General features: G+C 42.4%; 1 protein-coding gene across 4 annotated transcripts in view; it reads left to right on the top strand.

Moving 5' to 3' along the window:
• The window catches only part of CEP126 (centrosomal protein 126), a 115,847-nt gene that overhangs the window by 47,131 nt on the left and 49,568 nt on the right, over positions 1-19,148 (top strand). For all 4 annotated transcript variants that reach the window (XM_039216545.1, XM_039216546.1, XM_039216548.1 and 1 more), the window contains 3 exons: positions 9-154; positions 5,815-5,926; positions 16,044-16,242. In XM_039216545.1, the coding sequence (XP_039072476.1) occupies positions 9-154; positions 5,815-5,926; positions 16,044-16,242 (457 nt within the window). The remainder of the gene's footprint in view (positions 1-8; positions 155-5,814; positions 5,927-16,043; positions 16,243-19,148) is intronic.

Below are 19,148 nucleotides of genomic sequence, written 5' to 3'. Positions count from 1 at the left end.
AAATACAGAGCTTTTGAAGAGAAACGAAAAGAACAAGAAGAAAGAGAACAACAAATCAGAGAACAGATACTTCAACAAAGAAAAGAAAAGTTTGAAGAAGTCACTGAAAAATTCCAACGTGCCCATATTCCTCTTTCACAACGGAGGAGAGCAGGTATCTTAATCTCTAGAACGATCTGAGAGCAAAACTGAAAGTTATATCATATTCAACTTGAGTAGACAGTAAAATGATAAGTTAAGAAAGAAAGTATAGGGTCGCCTGAGTGGCTCAGTCGGTTGAGCGTCTAACTTCAGCTCAGGTCATGATCTCAAAGCTCATGAGTTCAAGCCCTGCACCAGGCTCTGTGCTGACAGTTCAGAGCCTAGGGCCTGCTTCAGATTCTGTCTTTCCCTCTCTGTCCCTCCCCTGCCCGCCCTGTTTCTCTCTCTCCCTCCCTCAAAAATAATTAATTAATTAAAAAAGAAAATTTTAAAAAGTATAAATTCAAACCAAAAAAAAATGTCTTTTGAGTAATAAGACTTTAACCAAGTGAGAAATTGTAACTCAATTTAGGTTTACTTGTAGAATGTGTTTTGTTGGCTCTATTAGTAAATTTTGAAAGCTCGCAGGTTTGATTCTACTTCATCCTGGCTCACAATGTTTTGTCTCGTTAAAACTGATTGAGTAAAAAGAAAATTTAACATTTAGGTTCAGTAAATTAGTGTCACATTCATTCTGGCATTTTATTCACATTTTGGTTCAAATTCCTGTTTGAGAGACTGACATTTAAATAAAATAAAGTGTTCAAAGTGACACAGTACAACAATCTGAGACCTGGAATCTATTAAGAATTTAAATTATGGTTGATTCTTTGGTATCACATCTACATTTTTTATACCTTAAATAGAAACACAGAGTTAAGATAAAATGTCAGAGCTTCAAAAAGAAAAGTACAGGCAGAACCTTTATGTTCAACAAGCATATGTTGTACTATATTGTATTTAGCCCTGGGCTGAGATAAGAGAAAATTCTAACCCTACTCCACTGTTAAAGATCTCACGGCTGATTTTGGAGATGAGAATAATGTAAACAATGTCAGTAAATACACTGATGATTGCTGTGGTAACAGAATGTGTGAAGCTCTGTGTGAACACAGAAGGAAGAAAATCAAACCTGCACAGGAACATCAAGACATCATCCTTGGAGAAATGGAGAAAATGGCTTATTAAACGATTTGTGTGTGTGTGTGTGTGTGTGTGTGAGAGAGAGAGAGAGAGAGAGTGTGAGCAAGGGAGGGTCAGAGAGAGAGGTAGATACAGAATCTGAAACAGGCTCCAGGCTCTAAGCTAGCTGTCAGCACAGAGCCCAACGCGGGGCTCAAACCCATGAACTGTGAGATCATGACCCGAGCTGAAGTTGGATGCTTAACCAACTGAGCCACCCAGGCACCCTGAGAAATGGGTTAATTTGAATCTTAAAGAATAAGCATTTTGCCACACCTAAGAGAAAAAAAATGTTTTAATCCCCAACAGAAGGAAAAGCTTTTGCAAATAAATTACGAAGCATAGGTTGGGGGAAAAGTGAAGAAAAATGAATGTAAGTCTAGAAAAATTAAGTTTGAACCAGGACCCAAAGAGCTTTGCATATCATGCTGGGAATTTTGTCTTTCTCCAAAATGCAATCCACTTAAAGATTTTTAATTGAAAGTCAAGCCATTACTGTGTCTGTCATGGTAAGGGCAGCTTGTAATACCACTAAAACTAACAACAGCTTGAATATGATGGGGTTTATTTTTCCCTCGGATAATATGAAGCTCTGAGGTAGGCAGTCAGAGCTGGTTTGGGGACCATGCAGTGTCACTGGGAACTCCAATGCCTGTGTCTCTCAGCTCAACCATCCTTAGCTTGTGGTTTATATCTCCACCCTCACAGTCACATTGTACCTGCCGAAGCTCCAGCCATCATGCCATGCTGTAGGCACAAAGAAGGCAAAATTGTAAAGGACAAAATTTCCTTTTGAATTATTTTCCTAGAAATATCCATTTACCTGCTTAGTGTAATTTGTACTTGGCAACTTCATGTGCTGTATTGCTACTCCTAACTATTAATGTAGGATCTGTTGCAAAGGAAGAAAGGGAAAATGGATATTGAGTGGGAAATTTGGGTCTCTACTATAATGAGATTTGTTTGTTAGAAAGATAATTACATTTACAACATGGAAGTTGGGTTGGAGTAGACACTGAAGTAGATAGACTGGTATGAGACTATTTCAGTATTTGTGGCAAGAGGGGTTCAGCTGCTAAATTAAAGCACTCTACTGGATGTGGAGGTAAGTGGTAATATATTCAGGAGAGGCAATGAATAGGTTTCAGTTGCTAATTGACGGAGAGTGCCGAGGGTCCAGGTGGAGAGCAGTGCTCTAGGATTCTACAGAGAGCCTCACACATTTTTAGACATTTTTGCAGAATTAGTGATTTTGGTAGATGATGATAATACTAATTAGGGTTATGGATAAAGGAGGAGAATCAGATTACAAGTGTAAATGATCATTAAGTTTTAAATGTATTGCTGTTGAGCCTCCTATGGCTTATCCAAATGGAGAAATCAAATCAGCAACTAGAAATATGGATTTGAAACTTAAGAAAAAGATGGAGCAGAGATGTATATATTTAAGAGTCGCTAATGAATGTATATATAGTTGATAAATGAAGCCGTGGGAAAGATAAGCTAAACAGGATATAGATCATAGATTGAGGGTAGGGCTTAAAATAGAATCTTAATACACCCTAGTATTTACTGTAGGAGAGCCAGAAAAACTAAAAATGGATTTTTTTAAATGTCTTATTTATTTTTAGGAGAGAGAGAGAGAGAGACAGCGTGAGCAGGGGAGGGTCAGAGAGAGAGGGAGTCACAGACTCTGAAACAGGCTCCAGGCTCTGAGCTGGCAGTCAGCACAGAGCCCTACGTGGGGCTTGAACCCACGAACCGCGAGATCATGACCTAAGCGAAAGTCGGACGCTTAACCGACTAAGCCACCCAGGCGCCCCTAAAAATGGATTTTGAGAAGTAAGCAAAAGCAAACAAACAAAAAAAAGTGTAAAAGAAGGCAAAAGAGGGGCTCCTGGGTGGCTCACTCAGTTAAGCATCCTACTCTTGATCTCAGGGTTGTGAGTTCAAGCCCTTTGTTCATGCCCAGCATAAAGCGTACTAAAAAAAAAAAAAAAAAAAAAAGGCAGTAAAAGAGAAGGTAGTTTTAAGAAGGAGAATGTGGTCAGTTATGTTAAATGCCTCAGAGAAGTAGTCACCACTCATGAGAATTATTTGCCCCAAAGAGGGTGCTGACTACCAAATAGTCTAGATACAAAGAGTCAGAGTTTTAGCAAAAACAAATGACACATTTATACAATGGAATATTCTGCAACTGTTAGAAAAATAGTGGAGAAACTCTTTGTGGACTGATACGGAAAGTTCTCCAGCAGAAGGAGATTTACTATGAGGCTAAGGAGGCTTGGGTTTCAGGGCCTCACTGTCACAGCCCCATACCCAATTTCATGTTAGTAATATTGCATTGTTTTTCTTAAGTCTCCCAAATTGCCCTTATACTCTCACAAGACTAGCATCTATCCCTGATTTTCAGGATAGATTGTTAATCATAAAAATCATATGATTGTTAATCATAAAAAGAAGGTCCAGATCAGGATATATTATTCTCCCTTCTGGTAGGAAGAAGGGAAAATTATATATATGTAAAACCTTGATTTGTGAGCATAATTTGTTCCAGACATATGCTGGTAATCCAGAGCACTCATATATTGAAGTGAATTTCAAGAACCATTGGCTCAGTTGTGATCATGTGATGTTTGGCATTGAGGAAGCGCACTTGTTGGGATGAGCACTGGGTGTTGTATGCAAGCCAATTTGACAATAAATTATATTCATTAAAAAATAAATACTTAAAGAAGTAAAGAAACAGTGAAAGAATATACAAGTGACCAAGGAGAGCAAGACTTCCAGATGTGTACTGCGTATGTTTTTCACTTCTGAGTATAATATGTTACCTATACAAAATATCAAAGTAATAGTTTAAGAAAGGTCCGTGCTATCAGTGAAGAACGAGAACATAGCTATGAAAGGCTGCTACTTAATTGACTGACTGTTAGTTCAGTTTATTCCCAAACCCTGAAGGTGCAGTGCAGGCTCACCAGGTAAGCACGGTGCTTGGCCCTTCCCCGCGCTCCAAGAAGGGCAGCAGGCTAGGGGTTTGAACAGCGTCAGAGTCGTTGGAGTGAGCGTATTCGGGTAGAAGAACTGGAGGGACTGGAGCTACTGGGCTAAATGGAGGAGTGCCGCTCTCCTGCGCAGTCAGACTCGAAAATACCAGGCTCCGCTATCCCTGCTGCGTGAGCGTGAGGGGGGTAACCAGGAGTCGTTAAATACCAGCAACAAGAGGCAGTGGCGGGTGGTCGTCAAGTGATCTAAGGTAGTTTTCGGTATCTGGAGTATGACTGACATCCGATTTCCTATTCCAGGCATGCATCGTTGTGATTCGATACTTTTATACAGTAGTCAATGATCCTGACAAGAAGTCTGGTTCCATCGGTCACAACACAATAGCATTACAGCATCCCTGTCTCCCTGTGCCTTACATAACACCCTCATGACTGGCTTATTTTATAACAGGAAGTCTGTACCTCTTAATCCCCACCCCCCCCCCCACCTATTTCACCCTTCACCAGCCTCTCAGTGTTTGCCCTCTCTGGTAGTAGTTTTTTTCCTCCCTTTGTGAGTCTCTCTGTTTTGTTCATTTTTTTTTCTGTTTAGATTCCACATATAAGTGACATCATACAGATTTGTCCTCTGACTTATTTCACTTAGCACAATGCCCTCTAGGTCCATCACATTGTCTCAAGTGGCAATATTTCATTCTTTTTTTATGGCTGAATAATATTCCATAATTTATATATACCACATCTTTTTTTCTTTAAATTTTTTAAACATTTATTAATTTTTGAGAGACAGAGCATGAGTGGGGGAGGGGCACAGAGAGGGAAACACAGAATCCAAAGCGGCTCCAGGCTCCTAGCTGTCAGCACAGAGCTGGATGTGGGATTCGAACTCACCAAACTGTGAGCAAACTGCCTCCATTTAAGCAGGTGAGTTTCCATTTCAGAGAGCTAAGTTTCAACTTGACCAGGAAGGTGAAAGGATATTTAGAGAAGTAGGAGAGGTTGAGTATGTTGAGACCAGTGTGCCCAGCAGAAGGCCTATGGGAAGTGGCTGTGGGGTGAGAGGTTGTGCTATATAGCATGTCAACAAACATCCACATAATCTATGACCTCGAACAAGATGTTTACCCTCCCTCTGCTTCAGTTTCCTCCACTACAAAATGGTGATTCAAAGAGCAACTGCCTCATAGGCCACAGTGAGCATTACATTTGTTACAACATGCTTAAAAATAATGTCTTTAACGGTAAGTGCTCAGTAAACATCAGTTGGTGTTTCTATGTGATGGATTCTTTTCTTCATAAGAATATTAATAAATTTTGTCAGAAATTTATGGAGTTATGATACAGTGCAATTTGCATGCCAGGATGAAGAGACTGAACATTTCTCAAAGTTTTTTTTCCAGGTAAATAGTCTTAAAATTGATGATGTGAATTTTGAGGTCACAATTTCTCTTGGGGGAATTGGATGTCTAAATTTAAAATATTTACACTATTGTAAAAAATATTTTCTTTTTTCAAAGTTTTAAAGTAGTGTTTTATTATTGACCAGTTAGAATAGAAGATGAAGTGATTCTGTACTATATGATTTTTTTCTTTATTATGCCCTTAGTTTTTCAGAAACCAGTTCCTCCTTTGGAAGAAGCCCTCAAACAAATTCAGGAATCCAACTTAAAATCAGAAGGAAACCTTCCCTCTTCCCACAGACCAACAATAAATTGGAGGTAAGTAATTTATTATTATGTATAATTATTAATATTTAATAATTTAGCTTTCTATTACTGAGTTTGTAGGCCTTTTCATCAGTTACTCCTCACCCTTGTAGAATTTTGCTATTTTATTTTTACAAATTAAATTTTACAATTTAATTTATTGTTTATTATTTTATTATATTATTTAATTATATTATTTAATTATATTATTGTTTATTATTTATTTTACAAATTAAATTGAAGTAGAGGAGAATATAAATTGCTTCAAGAATAAGGCAAAATTCTATTGTGGCATTACAGTGCTGCCTATGTTGAATAATTTTCTATGGAAACTATCATTCAAAACATTTTAAAATATTGATGTTCATTATTTATCTTTACTGCAAGGAAAAAATATTGTTGAATTGTAGTGATGTAAATTCAGATAAAAGGAGTAACTGTATGGTAGGCATGGGTTTTTCCTCATGGAAAATCTTTCCTGGATGTCTTGAAAAAGCTAATGGCCCCTGGTTCCTCTCCAGGAGCTTAAATGCATTATTTGGAAGCAATAGAGTGGATCAACCAATCACAGAGTGCCCTGTGACATCTTTTATTTCTCCATTTATTTATTCTAAATGTTTATTGAAGCTACAACATGTATAGCACTAGATCAGGCATTGTGAAGGGGATATGGGAAAGAAGAATGTTTTAAAATACAATTCCTGGTGTACAATCTAGGAGAAAAGTGAAATAATGCCTCAAAAAATATAGAATAGTACCCCATGCGTAATGATAATAATATATAATGTTTGTTTATATAAAGACATTTACATTGGAGACATTAATTATGTTAATACTCTGCCTATACATAATGTTATTTACCAAAGTACTTCCTTTACTAATTTACTAATAGTACTTCCTATTTTTAGAATATCTGTGGCCAGTAGTTCCCTTGATCAGAGCTGAGAACAATTCAGTTCATTTTCTCAGGCTTGGTTATAGTTGAAGAAAGACCTCATGGACTAGAAGATTCTTCAGCAGAGCTTTGAGGAGACTGGGGCTTGATTATGAAATGAGCAAGCCTGGTACTTCAGACAGAGAGGGATGAGTGTGTGCGCAGCACAAGCGTGGTGGGCAGAGTGAGGTGCTCTGGGAGGGAGAGGACGCAGAACGCCAGAGCGCAGAGCCCCGCTAGCCTGGCCGGACAGGAGACCGGAGGGGTAAATGCGTCTGTGCGCTAAGGAGTGCACACTTTATCCTGAGAGTTCGAGAGGAGTCAGTGAAGGGTCTTAAGCAGAAGGGTGGTAAGATCAGCTTTTCTCTTTTATCATTTGTTGTTCCAATCTACACATGTGGATAATGGGTTGGAAGAGGACAAAACAGGAGCTATTCTAACATATGTCATTGAAATTATAGGAGTTCAGAGCTGGAGAGAAAGATCTAGGCCTAAGTTGATTGAACACAGCACCGGAGGAGATGCAGCCACCAAGAGGGTGTGCTGTGACGGCAGGTGTAGGGTAGAGCCCTGAAGAACATTTATGGACGTAGAAAACAGGCCCACGAATAGGAACAGAAGATTGATGTAGGACAGGACAGGGTGGGATCATGCAAGCTAAAATAGTGTGGAATTTCCTGGGGGGAAAAAAGCAGTTAGAGATCAAACAGCCTGTAGGGAGTCAGTGACGTGAAAAGTTGTTATCCTGACCCGAAACAGGCAGCACGTAGGAAAGGGGTGACAGAAAAGTGGTGGATAAAGGAAGTGAAAAGCCAACAAAGGATGGTAAAATGTCCCCAGGAATTGAGAACAGTCAGTGTGACCACCGCAGAGCTGAACCCAGAGCTCTGTGGCCCCAGAAGAGGGCTGCTAGACGGCTGGCGGGGGGGGGGGGGGGGTCCCCCGGGGGGTCCCCCACGCCCAGCAGGGGGCGGCCAAGAAGGACAGTCCTCAAGCACCTTTTCCCTCTGTCGTCCCGTCTCTTTCTTGTGCCTCCCATCAGCCAAACTGAGCCATAAGTCAGAAGGCAAAGGATCATTTCGTCTCCACCAAGCAGAGACAGCGGAGAAGTGTGGAAAGTGAATCTGGAGGGGAACAGAGAGAGTGTCCACTATATTTCACAAGAAAGTCACACCAGTGACTCTGTCAGAGTAGTTTCAGTGAAGGGATAGGCCCAGGAAAGAGATCACCATGAGTGGAAAAAAAACGGAGAGTAAGAAAGCAAAAGAGGAAAAGAGAAAGCAAAAGGAAAAGAGTGATAGACGGATACCCAGAAAAAGTGTCGGACCCAGACAGGACCCACACCTGAGGCCATCAGACTGATGAGCAACAGAACTGAGGTCTAGAAAGAGAGGAGGGCAAGCACGTGGAGCATCTTACATACCTACATTCAGTTGGACGAGGGTTGGCACGGCTTACACCACGAGTGAGATGCACTTCTCCTCTCGGGAGAGGTTCGCAGTCACATTAGAACGCACACGTACGTGTGACACTGTAAGTGGGGCTGTTATGGGAATATTAGCAAAGTGGCAACGTACAAATCGTGAAGTTGGAAAGAAGTCCTACAGGACGGGTGCACATGGTCTCGCAAGGAAGCAGAGGCCACGCGTACCGGGCCCGCAGTGTGGCAGGAAGAAGTGGCACTCACTCAGAGACCTGGGACTGTAGGGTGTGCTGCCGGAAAGACAGGAGATGGTCTGGAAATACGGACTGAGACTGAATGTGAAAGGGTTTTATGAGTGTCTAGGAAGCTTAAGGGTTGTTTCATAACTAGTAGAGAAGCCGTGCAGGTGATCAACCAGGGAGTGATCTCATCCGCTTGGTTATTTTAGAAAGATAACTGGCGTGAGTGTTGGAGAATGAAAAGGATGGAGAGGAACTGAAGGCAAAGGCCACAAGACAGAATTAATGGGATGATGCAAAGCAGCGGCCGTCATTGCCTCTGCTGGACGAGCACGGTTTCGTGCAGCGATGAGAGGATAGATCTGTTAAAGGCTATAAATACTTTAACTGATTAGAAGGAAGGGATGAGAGAAGAAGAACTGAAAATGCCTTTTCACAAAACAGAAGTGACATGAGGAAATAAAAGTTTAAGCATGTTGATCAAGTAGATGTATAAAAATTGGAGCACGGAGTGATTAGTGGCAGGAAAATCAGGTGCTTGCCTCGGCAGCACATATAGTGGCAGGAAAATCAGGAGTTTTCCAGCCATGAATTTAAAAGGACTTAGGTTCAAAGAAAGTCAAAAAGAAAGAAGGAAAAGACATTTCATAGATATAGGTTATGGACATTAGATAATGAGTTTGGTATATGATGGAATAAAGAAAATGAACAAAGCAAAAAATCAAAAGAAACTGAAATTTTGAGGGAATTTGGTAACTTTAAAAAGAAACGGAATGAAACAGTACAAGTTTGGTGAGATATTGCTAAATCTCTTTTGATGCTTCTAGGGGCGCCTGGGTGGCTCAGTCAGTTAAGCATCCAAATTCCGCTCAGGTCACGATCTCATGGTTCATGAGTTCAAGCCCCACATCGGACTCTGTGCTGACAGCTCAGAGCCTGGATCCTGCTTCAGATTCTGTGTCTCTCTCTCTCTGCCCTTCACTCACTCACACTCCACCTTTCGAAAATAAACCAACATTTTAAAAAATTATTTTTTTAAATAAACTTCATTTGAGACTTCTGAATTGAGGGGATAATACCCAAGTAGAAACATACAAAAACAATTTGACCTAAAATGAAATGAGGGATCAAGCTATAGAAATACATTTGAAAGTCATGGTTGTGTATGTTGTTGCTTGTTATATGTACTAGTGTCTCCGCAACCGGATGTGACAAAGGCTAGATGTCACAGGTGCGGATGCTGTGCAGGTGGTGTTCCTTCCTGGCCCAGCGCTGTGCATGCTGGAGGCGGTCAGTACATACGTGAACACTGCTCAGGGAGCAGGCGCTTGCCCCGAAGCTTAATCGACGACGAGGATACTCCAGAAAGGCAGACACTGGGAGGGAGGCGCAGACGGGGGACCGCACCGGGCGCGCAAGGGCGGGCGGCGTGTGCGCGGAGAGGAGCTGGGGCGCCGACGCTGGCCGCGAGGGAGGCCGCGAGTTCTCTTCCCGGGCCTGTTAGGGAGTTCGTCCTGAAAAGTCACCGGATCAAACAGTGCAGAGTGTCCTTCGGAAATAGCACCAGAGTGGGCAGGAGGGGGGTAAGCCTAACGGTGGGGAAAGTGTTGAGGAGGTGGACTCGAACCGAAGGGCTCAGGAGGACTGGAGGCCGTGGGGGTTGGTCAGTAACAGGCAGTGAAGCCGCTTATCAGGGGGGCTGCTGGGGAGGAGCGGGTTAAGGGACAGAGCGCGGCGAGAGATGGCAAGCTGTGGAGACACGTGTAGGTTACTGCCGAGCCAGTTTCTCGTGCTGAGCAGCCTGCGCCACAGACACAGATGTGATCACTGTCAGCGAATGGATGCAACTAAAGACGTGGCTCGCGAGTTCAGCCAGACAGACTCCCGCGGCTGCCGGCTTTGGCTTCAGTTAGAGGACGCGACGCACTTCATGGCTTCAGTAGGAGGCGTCCTCAAGGCCGAGCCCAAGCGTCGCCCCTTTCCCCTCAGGGGACGTGTCAGCTGTGAGGAAGCAAGGTGGGGGGGGGGGCACAGACCCCACGTTCCCAGCCGGAACCAGTGTTTCTGGTGATGGCCCGGGGGGCAGTGACGCCCTCGGGGGAGAGAGAGCCCTCGGGGGAGAGAGAGCGTCCGGGTGCAGGAGCTGCGGCGCTCGGTCAGCGAGGCGCTCGGTGAGCGCGAGAGAAGCAACGCGGGTCATGTGACTCCAGGATTCCAGCAAGGTAGAAAAAAGTGACTCTTCACCTCAAGAGGACAGCTTGTAAAAAGTCCCCAAAATGCACACTTCTTCTCATAGTTTAAATGAAAGTTCAGAACTTCACTGGATTTTAGTACATTAGCATTTATAGCGAAACTTTATAAATGAAAAAATTAGAGTTCAGTAGTATCTTTTTCACAGAATTACCTGGAGTAAGGGGATAAAATAATTGTTTTGACCTTTTGGAAAGGTGTTTTTAGTTTCACAAGTACTTTTAACAGATCACTTTTAAAGGAAGAGTCCATTTCAAAGTTTAGCTGCTCCCTGGATTTTGCAAGCAAAGTGGCTGCATGAGCATCCCCTCCGGGCGTGCAGACCAGCAGCGTGCGTGCTGAGTCTAGATTATGCTTGAGATTTTGTCTCGGCAGCGTTAGGTCAAGCGAGTCAGACTCATTCTCTTTGGAACTTAGTCTCCCAACACTCATTGTGATGGCAAAGTGTTTACCGGGTACTTAATGAGGTGGTTTGTGAAAAATATCATCTAATTGAAAAACACTATTGATGTTGGACACCAGATTGCACTGTGTAATAGTCAGCCCCTCAGGGTATTTTTTAAATTGTGGGTTGTTTTCTGATTCCCCTTTTGGGGGGTTCTTAAATCTCAGCAAGCATCACCAGTATTATGTACCAAAACTCCATTTAAACTTTCTTTTTTTTTTAAATCTTTTTTTTCTGAGCAGAGAGAGAGAGAGAGAGCAGGGGAGGGACAGAGAGAATCCTAAGCAGGGAGAGAGAGAGCGCGAGAGAGAGCGAGCGCAGGGGAGGGACAGAGAGAATCCTAAGCAGGGAGAGAGAGAGAGAGAGTGCGCAGGGGAGGGACAGAGAGAATCCTAAGCAGGCTTTGCGCTGTCAGCACAGAACCCAGCCTGCGGCTCCATCTCCTGAACCATGAGATCATGACCTGACCTGTCCTAGAGTGGGACGCTTAATGGACTGAGCCCCCAGGCACCCCTAAACTTCCTTCAAAGTTTGAGCAGTTGTCTATGTGTGAACAGACAAAATAAAATAATAATCCAGGATCCAGCTCTGAGGACCCAGAAGGGAGACTATACTAGTAGCTGCAGTGTAAGAGCTACCGTCTTTTCTTCCCCGACTGATGATAATCAAGATATTAAGTCAGAATGTGGCCACTTTGTTCAGCTTATGAGACTGCCCCCGTCAAGTTTTGGGTACAGGTTTTGGCTACTATAAAAACGTTATTTTAAAATACGTTTTGAATTGCAAGAACAAAACATTTTTGTACACTTTTTCATTTAACTGGAATAATTTTCAAGTTTCTGCAAATAGAATAATTGTAAATTTAAAGCATTAACCATTTATTGGTGAACAATATATATACTTCCATTCTAAGAAATATAAGTGAATGACGTTGAAAAAAATTCAAGTTTACTATAAAAAAAATCCAGCATATAAAGGACAAGTAAAGAGAGGGGCTGAAGAAAGACTGTGAGAAGGAACACCCGGGAGAGCGATGGTATGCAGACCAGGGGATTCCAGTGTCTGTGTTTGCAGCTCTTCATTCAGCGCGTTAATCACAGGGAGAGCTGGGCCCCCAGGCGACAGAGGTCCAGGCCGCTGGCAGCGGCTGAGGGACACGTGGGGGTGGAGGCAGGGACGGCAATAGAATTTCACAGTCCTCGCCACAGTCCTCACGGGAAAGGGAAGATGACAGGTATTTACGGGGCTTTTAGGGCCCAGGATGAATTTAGAGTCATAAAAAATCCAAGTCGTTTAGAATAAAAATAATACGCATTTTTGTATACAGGTTTTCCTCACTCACAGGTTTCTCTTTCCACATATCATTTGTTACCCTTTGTGATACCAGTTCTTTTCAATAAAAAGAGCTCTTTAGTACTTGAAAGGCTAGACGTTTTTTGCTCAACAGTGTACAGTTCCTTAGAGTCTTAGAAGAGATGAAGTGTCAGAATAACTTGGATTTCCCTGTAGCAAACACAGCTAGCGCTGCACCCGGTCTGGGCTGGGACATTAAATAGCACATGTCATTTTTGTTTTATGAGATATGATTTCTGTTCTAAATTAGAGTACCTCATTTTCATTTATTATTGGAATATACTCTTTTGACCATGACTTCATGACATCTGTACCTGTCTATCTCTATATATACACTTACATACACACATGAATGTTACATATTTAGAAAACAACAAATGTATACAATTTACAGAGAGAACACTATGGCTTTACTTATTAAAAAGATGAATTTCTCTCCACAGAAAACAAGAGTATTAAATAATATGTGTGAAAAGGATTTTTAAATTATAAAATGCTGTATAAATGTGAAATATCAGAATATTGAGGACCAGGTGTTAATAGAAATACTTAGGTGTACTATTTATTGAAAATATGATTAAGCTACAAATATTGATAAGCTATTATCACATCAAAACTATATTGTATGTGGAATATGAACCTAAAATGTGTTCAGGAATAAAGTAATGCCAAGAAGCAGGGAGCATCCAAGGAAACTGATTCTATGAGTCTCATAAACAATTGTTCTAATGTGGAAAACAGTGGCAGATAAAAATAATTTAAGATGTTGGTAATGTGATAATCTAAAGGGAAAAAAATTATTTGAAAAACTGGAAGGCATTCAGTGCTGAAGCATCAAGAACAATTAGAGAAATTTACCCATATGAAAATAGAAGTTGCCCAGGAAGTAATGAGATAAAGAAAATTAATAAGGAACTAACATTAAAAATACAAGTAATCAGCCTTCCATCCCAAGCAAATCTTTATCACAAGGATAACATACTTCTATCTTCTGGTAGATGTAAGGCAAAAGAAGCTGTATTTCCCCAAAATTAAAGTTTTATACTTTAAAACGATGATGTTAGATATCTATCTCCAATATCCATGTATCTGTGGTGAGACAGGTGATCCTGAACCACGTGCCACCCTGAGAAATCTGGCCAGAGCTGAGCTGGGGTCCATTTGACCTCTGTTTTCCCTTCATACCAGTACCTTAAGTCAGATTTTCTGGCCCATGTTCGTCATCTGGTTGACAGTCAGGCCTGTAAGGGGTGAAAGCACTCTTACGAGATAAGGGCTCGTGAATGAGCTCCCCACAGTTCTGACCACGCGTGAGAGGGCGCTGGGTGATGAGAAGAGTGTCATGCGTGGACCCTCAGGACAGAAGTGTGATACGAATCCAGAGCCTAGAGACAGCCTACTGCACGTCAAGGACAAAACGCATCGTAATGAGGCTGTCTCTCTGCCTGCCTGCCCAAACGCTTTTCCACCCGTGCAGATCCATCCCTGCCCGCCCGGCCGCCCCCACCCCTTGCCCCGGCTTGCCTGGCCCGCCGCCCTCGCACCGCTCCCGGATCCCCGCTAGCCGGGCCGCTGTTTCCGCCCCCTGCCAGCCCCGAACCCCGCCTGTCCGCCCGGCCGGCCCCTCCGCTCCCCCGAAGTCCTTTCTGCCGGCGCCCTTACCGCCCTCCCCGCTCCGGCACCCGCCTCACCCTCCAGCCCCAGTAACCGCCGGCGCCTCCAGCGGCCTCCCGCGTCTGCCGGCCCGTGGGCCCCAGCCCCCCCGGAGTCGCGCCGGCCTCGTGCCCCCGGATCCTGACTCGCAGGGCAAGTTATTCTCCAGAACCTTCAGACCCAGACGCCTCGCCCCAACGCCTGCGCTCCTTCGCCGCTCCCTCCCGGCCCGCCTGCTGGTTTGCCCAGCGCCCCCGGACGCCCTCCCCGCTCTGGAGCCCTCCTGCTCCCCCGGTCACCCCCCTCACCGGCCCCACGCCTGCCCGGGCCGCGGGCGCCCCGCTAGCCTCGACCCGCTGCGCTCGGCCCCGCGGCCGGCCCCCGGCCCCCGCCCCCCGGCCCCCCGCCGCTCCGCCGGCTCACCTTCCGCGTCCACGCCCTCCCCCTTCCCTTCTCCCCCCTCTCCGTCCTCACCCGCTTCACCCACCCCTCTTTTCTCCTCACCCCTGCGCTCGGCTCCCTCTCCGGACTTGCCTCCAGCGTGCTTAGATTTCCCCTCCCCAGTCTGTCCTGTTTCCTCCTCCTCTCCCTCCGTGCTTCCCTCTCCCTCGCTCCCTGCCTCTCCGTCTCTCATTCCTGTTCATCCCCTCACCCTCCTCCCTGGGGGAAGGAAGTAGAGAAGAGGAGAGAAGCGAGTGGAGTAGAGAAGAAAGAAATAGAGAAGAAAAAGTTGAGAGACGTCAACCCTAAAGGTAAATAAACTGAGTTTGTCAGATATTTTGTAGATTTAGCAGTATTTTGTTTGGGAAGGGTGACTGAAGGGGAAGGAGTCTGTGAGAGAGGAAGCCGACAAGGAAGAGAGAGAAACATACTCTCAGTGCTCAGCAGCTTGCATTAAATACCCTCCCTGTGGTGCAAGAGGGTAGTCAGGAATCTAGGCCCTTACTATTCCATTTGTCCAAATAAAGACATATATGCGTATTGGAGATAGGTATATGTTACCTGTGGCCGTGTATCCTGCAAACGTTTTTATCCTCACTCAGTGGGGAATAATTCAAGCGAATTGGGAATAAATCCCTTGGGATCCACTCCACTGGCTATAATGCAGCAGTGCTCCTTTGTTCTGTGCTTTTCACCGTGTGCATATGCTAAAATCGAACATGCTGTAAGTTTCCAGAAGATGCAGAATTCTAATAGAAGGTGATGTCATCCACTGATAATTTGTGGTGGCACTTGCACACTAATAGTAGACCCTACACTAAAGATACCCTTTCCGTGGTATGAAAACCATGCTTACGTTTGCAAACAAGTGTGTATACTCTCCATCGAGTAAGACCCAGGCTCCCACATCCAGTAAAGTAGGATGGAAATTCCTGCCTCCTCTGATGGGCAATTTTCATATATTCTGTCTGCTTGAATCCTCAACCAACTTTATTTGGGTTATAGGAATACCTACCAGCTATCACATCAACTCAGAACTGAGGGTAATACAGCATATTTTTATCCAGATAGGATGCTCTTAAAGAACTAAGGACTGACTCTACATATCTACAGGAATTCCTTCTACCTCTGTCCTGAACAATAGAGGAATAGGATTTAATCATCAAAGCCATGAATAATTGGGTATTCCTACCTCAAGGTGGGGTGCTTTATTGGCACTATAATCCCATAACCATTTTTATTTGCACTATTGACTGCCTTAAACTCCCATTCCAATGTCCGTATACGTGATTATCTGAACACACACACGCAGCAAACATAAATATGTCATTATATATAGAGAAGCTAACTTTATTTAAATGTACTAAATATTTTTTATGTATGGTTCACAGAGCTGTAGATAATGCCTTGCCTTCATCATTGTCAAAAAATGGTCACAAGCATCAGAAACTTCTCTTATCCAAAATCAATTGTGATAAAGAAATGAAGGAAAACAACAGGGCAAACATGGCTACTAACAAAGATGCGTTCCAGCTTAAACTGGAAGAAACTCAGAAACTCCTAGAAGATCAGCATCTAAGCAGTTTGCAAGTATGAAACTATAAATCTTAATATTTTAATATCGAGTAATAATTCTGTCCCATCTGTGCAGTATTCTATACTAAGAAAAGTATGCCATTCACCAAGGATAGCACATGGGTGAATCATCACAAATTCATCACAGATACTACAGAAATAATTTTTTAGGTTTTTCTACCTTTTGCTCATTTTTCACTCTATTGCTTTCTCTTTTCTTTTGCCATCTCTCATATTTGGAAAAATATGCTTTATGAGTGTTATTTTTGGATCAAACATGAAAGCTATTTAAAGTAAAATGTAACATGAGTATCATTGTTAGAGACTGGATTATAAAAAGCATCCTGGAAATTATAATACATGTGGACATTAGGTTCTTAATGAAAATATGTCACAATTAGCTGGAAATGTCATTTCTGTTCTCTCTCTGGTCAGGCATTCACTTTGTTTTCTTTCCCCACAAATGAGTATGGGTTTCAGCTGATTTTCCTGAGATGTTCATACACTTTACTTTTTATGAGTAACTACACACCTTTATGAGATTCTTAATAGGCTGATATCAAGACTAAATTCATAACCTTGGCCTGATTTATCCAATAACTAGTCATCCAATAGTGACAAGGCTAAAAAACAGCAAAGCAGGAGACCACTTCTGGCTGTGATGAAATGCCTTCCTTCTGTAAATAACCATAATTCTGAATAAAGTATCTGAAAGAGCTGTGTTTACACATTAGACAACAGGCAGTATCGGATATGATCTCAAAAACAGGAAAACGAATGAAAGGAGCCCTATAATCACTTAGGCTTTAACTTGGACATATTCTCTGGACAAGCCTCAAAACAATCCACAGCTAACCCCCTCTCTGTTTCTTAAAGACTAAAATCTCGTCAGACAACATAATGTTCATGATGCCCAATATTCGCTCAAAACTTAACAGACACATTTCAATAAAAAAAAGGAAAACAGGGCCCATATCCAGGAGAGAAATTAGTCAAAATAGTCAGAGACCCACAGGGCAGAGATGAAAGAATTAACAGGAAAGGAATTTAAAGCCATTTTTTATAAATATTTTCAGAGAATTAAAGTAAAAATGATTCTGTTGAAAAAATATTTCTAAAAGAACAAAACAGACCTTCTAGATCTGAAAAATACTTGAAATGAAAATTTTTGCTGGGTGGACTTAACAGTGCAGGCATTACAGATCAAAAAAAAAAAAAAAAAGTAGTGCACTTGAAGACATGGCAGTGGAAATGACCCAGATTGAAGCATTATGAGAAAAAAGGCTGGCGGGGGGAAATGAATAGAATCCTGAGACAAGATCTAACATACATTTAATTAAAATCTGAGAGTATTTAAAGAAATAATAGCTGAAAATGTCTCAAAGTTGGTAAAACTGTAAATCCTCTGATCAGAATAGCTCAGCAAGCTCCCCAAAGGAGAAGTATGCACACATGTGCGCACAGACACACACACACACACACACACATGCCCTGCAAAGGCACATCACCATTCAGTGCAGCTACACAACACAGGGAGTGTAGTCAGCAGTGTGAGAGCTTTGTGTGGGGACGGGGATGGCCACACTGGTGGTGAGCATGGCATCACGTGCCGACTTGTGGAACCACTGTGTTGTACACCTGAAACCAATGTAATATTGTGTGTGTCAACTGTACTCATTTAAATTATTTTGAAAAATTTACCTAGGAGGGGAAAAGATCCACACATGTGGGTGAACAAAGATAAGACAGACTAACTTCAGGCCAGAAGGTAGCAAAGCATTTTTAAAGTTCTGAGAGAGAGCAGAAAACTCCAGCCTAGAATCCTGTATCCAGCTAATAGTATCCTAGAACAAAGGCAAACTAGGCATCTTAAACAAGCTGAACACCACTGCACTATACCAGCACCTGCACTAGAAGAAATGCCACTGGAAGTTTTTCAGGCAGAAGGAGAATGATACCAGATGAGAACTCAGCTCTGCAGTGACAGCAGATTGCTGGTGGTTAGTGGGGACGGGTACAGACTGCCATTGTTTGATATGGTGGGTATGGGTGAACAGTGCATCAAATTCCATCAAGCTGTATATATGGGCACGTTTAGTAAATAAGTTTACCTCAATAAGGTTAATTTTAAAACTGAAACCCAAAAATACTAAAAGACAAAAATAGTACAGTTTATATCAGTAACTTACAAGCAGAAGTTGAAGCTGATCTTAACGTTTCATTTCTTAGTTATGAGGAAAAATCTGGGGGGAAAACGTAGTTTAGTGAAATCAGAAGTTACTAAACTTCCTTCCAGGTGTTTTTGGGGTATGAGGCCATCACAGATCTCTAAGAACAGAAATCTTAGAGCCACGAATATCACACATCTAGAAACATGCTCAAACCCAATTTCTACATCTTATTACATATAAGCTCAAAGGAAACCCTCCCGAAATCTTATTTTTAAATAAATATTTTTCAAAATCAAAGGAAGCCCTCCCAGGTTTCCTTATCATTATCTGTTAAAACAGCTCATCTGCAGAAACAGGCAGGCAAAGAGCTAAGCTCTGTTTCTGCTCTCCCGATTAGGCTAGTGACTGACCATCACTTTAAAAAGACCCCAAAGTCCTTTAGGATGTGAGACGTAGGGGGTAAATGCTAGCAATATCAAACTCTCATGAATCATTTTCAAAACTTATTTCATGATAATATATCAATAAGCATCAACTATGCAAACTAAAATATTTTTATTCTGTAATTAGTTTCCTGAGTTTCTTCATTTATTTAATGGGCTAGAAAAATAGTATATTTTTTGCTTAGGATCAGAATATTTAAATTTTCTAAACTTCATGAAAAGTCTTTGAGGACAGTAATTTCCTTCCTTTGGAGTCCATTTAACTTTTTGACTAGGATTTACAATCTAAAATCCTCTTGAATATATT

This window comes from Hyaena hyaena, unplaced genomic scaffold (assembly GCF_003009895.1).
Source record: "Hyaena hyaena isolate Hyena2069 unplaced genomic scaffold, ASM300989v1 scaffold_638, whole genome shotgun sequence".
NCBI lineage: Eukaryota > Metazoa > Chordata > Mammalia > Carnivora > Hyaenidae > Hyaena > Hyaena hyaena.
The sequence above is the reverse complement of the archived record's forward strand: the minus strand, read 5'-3'. Positions and strand labels throughout refer to the sequence as shown.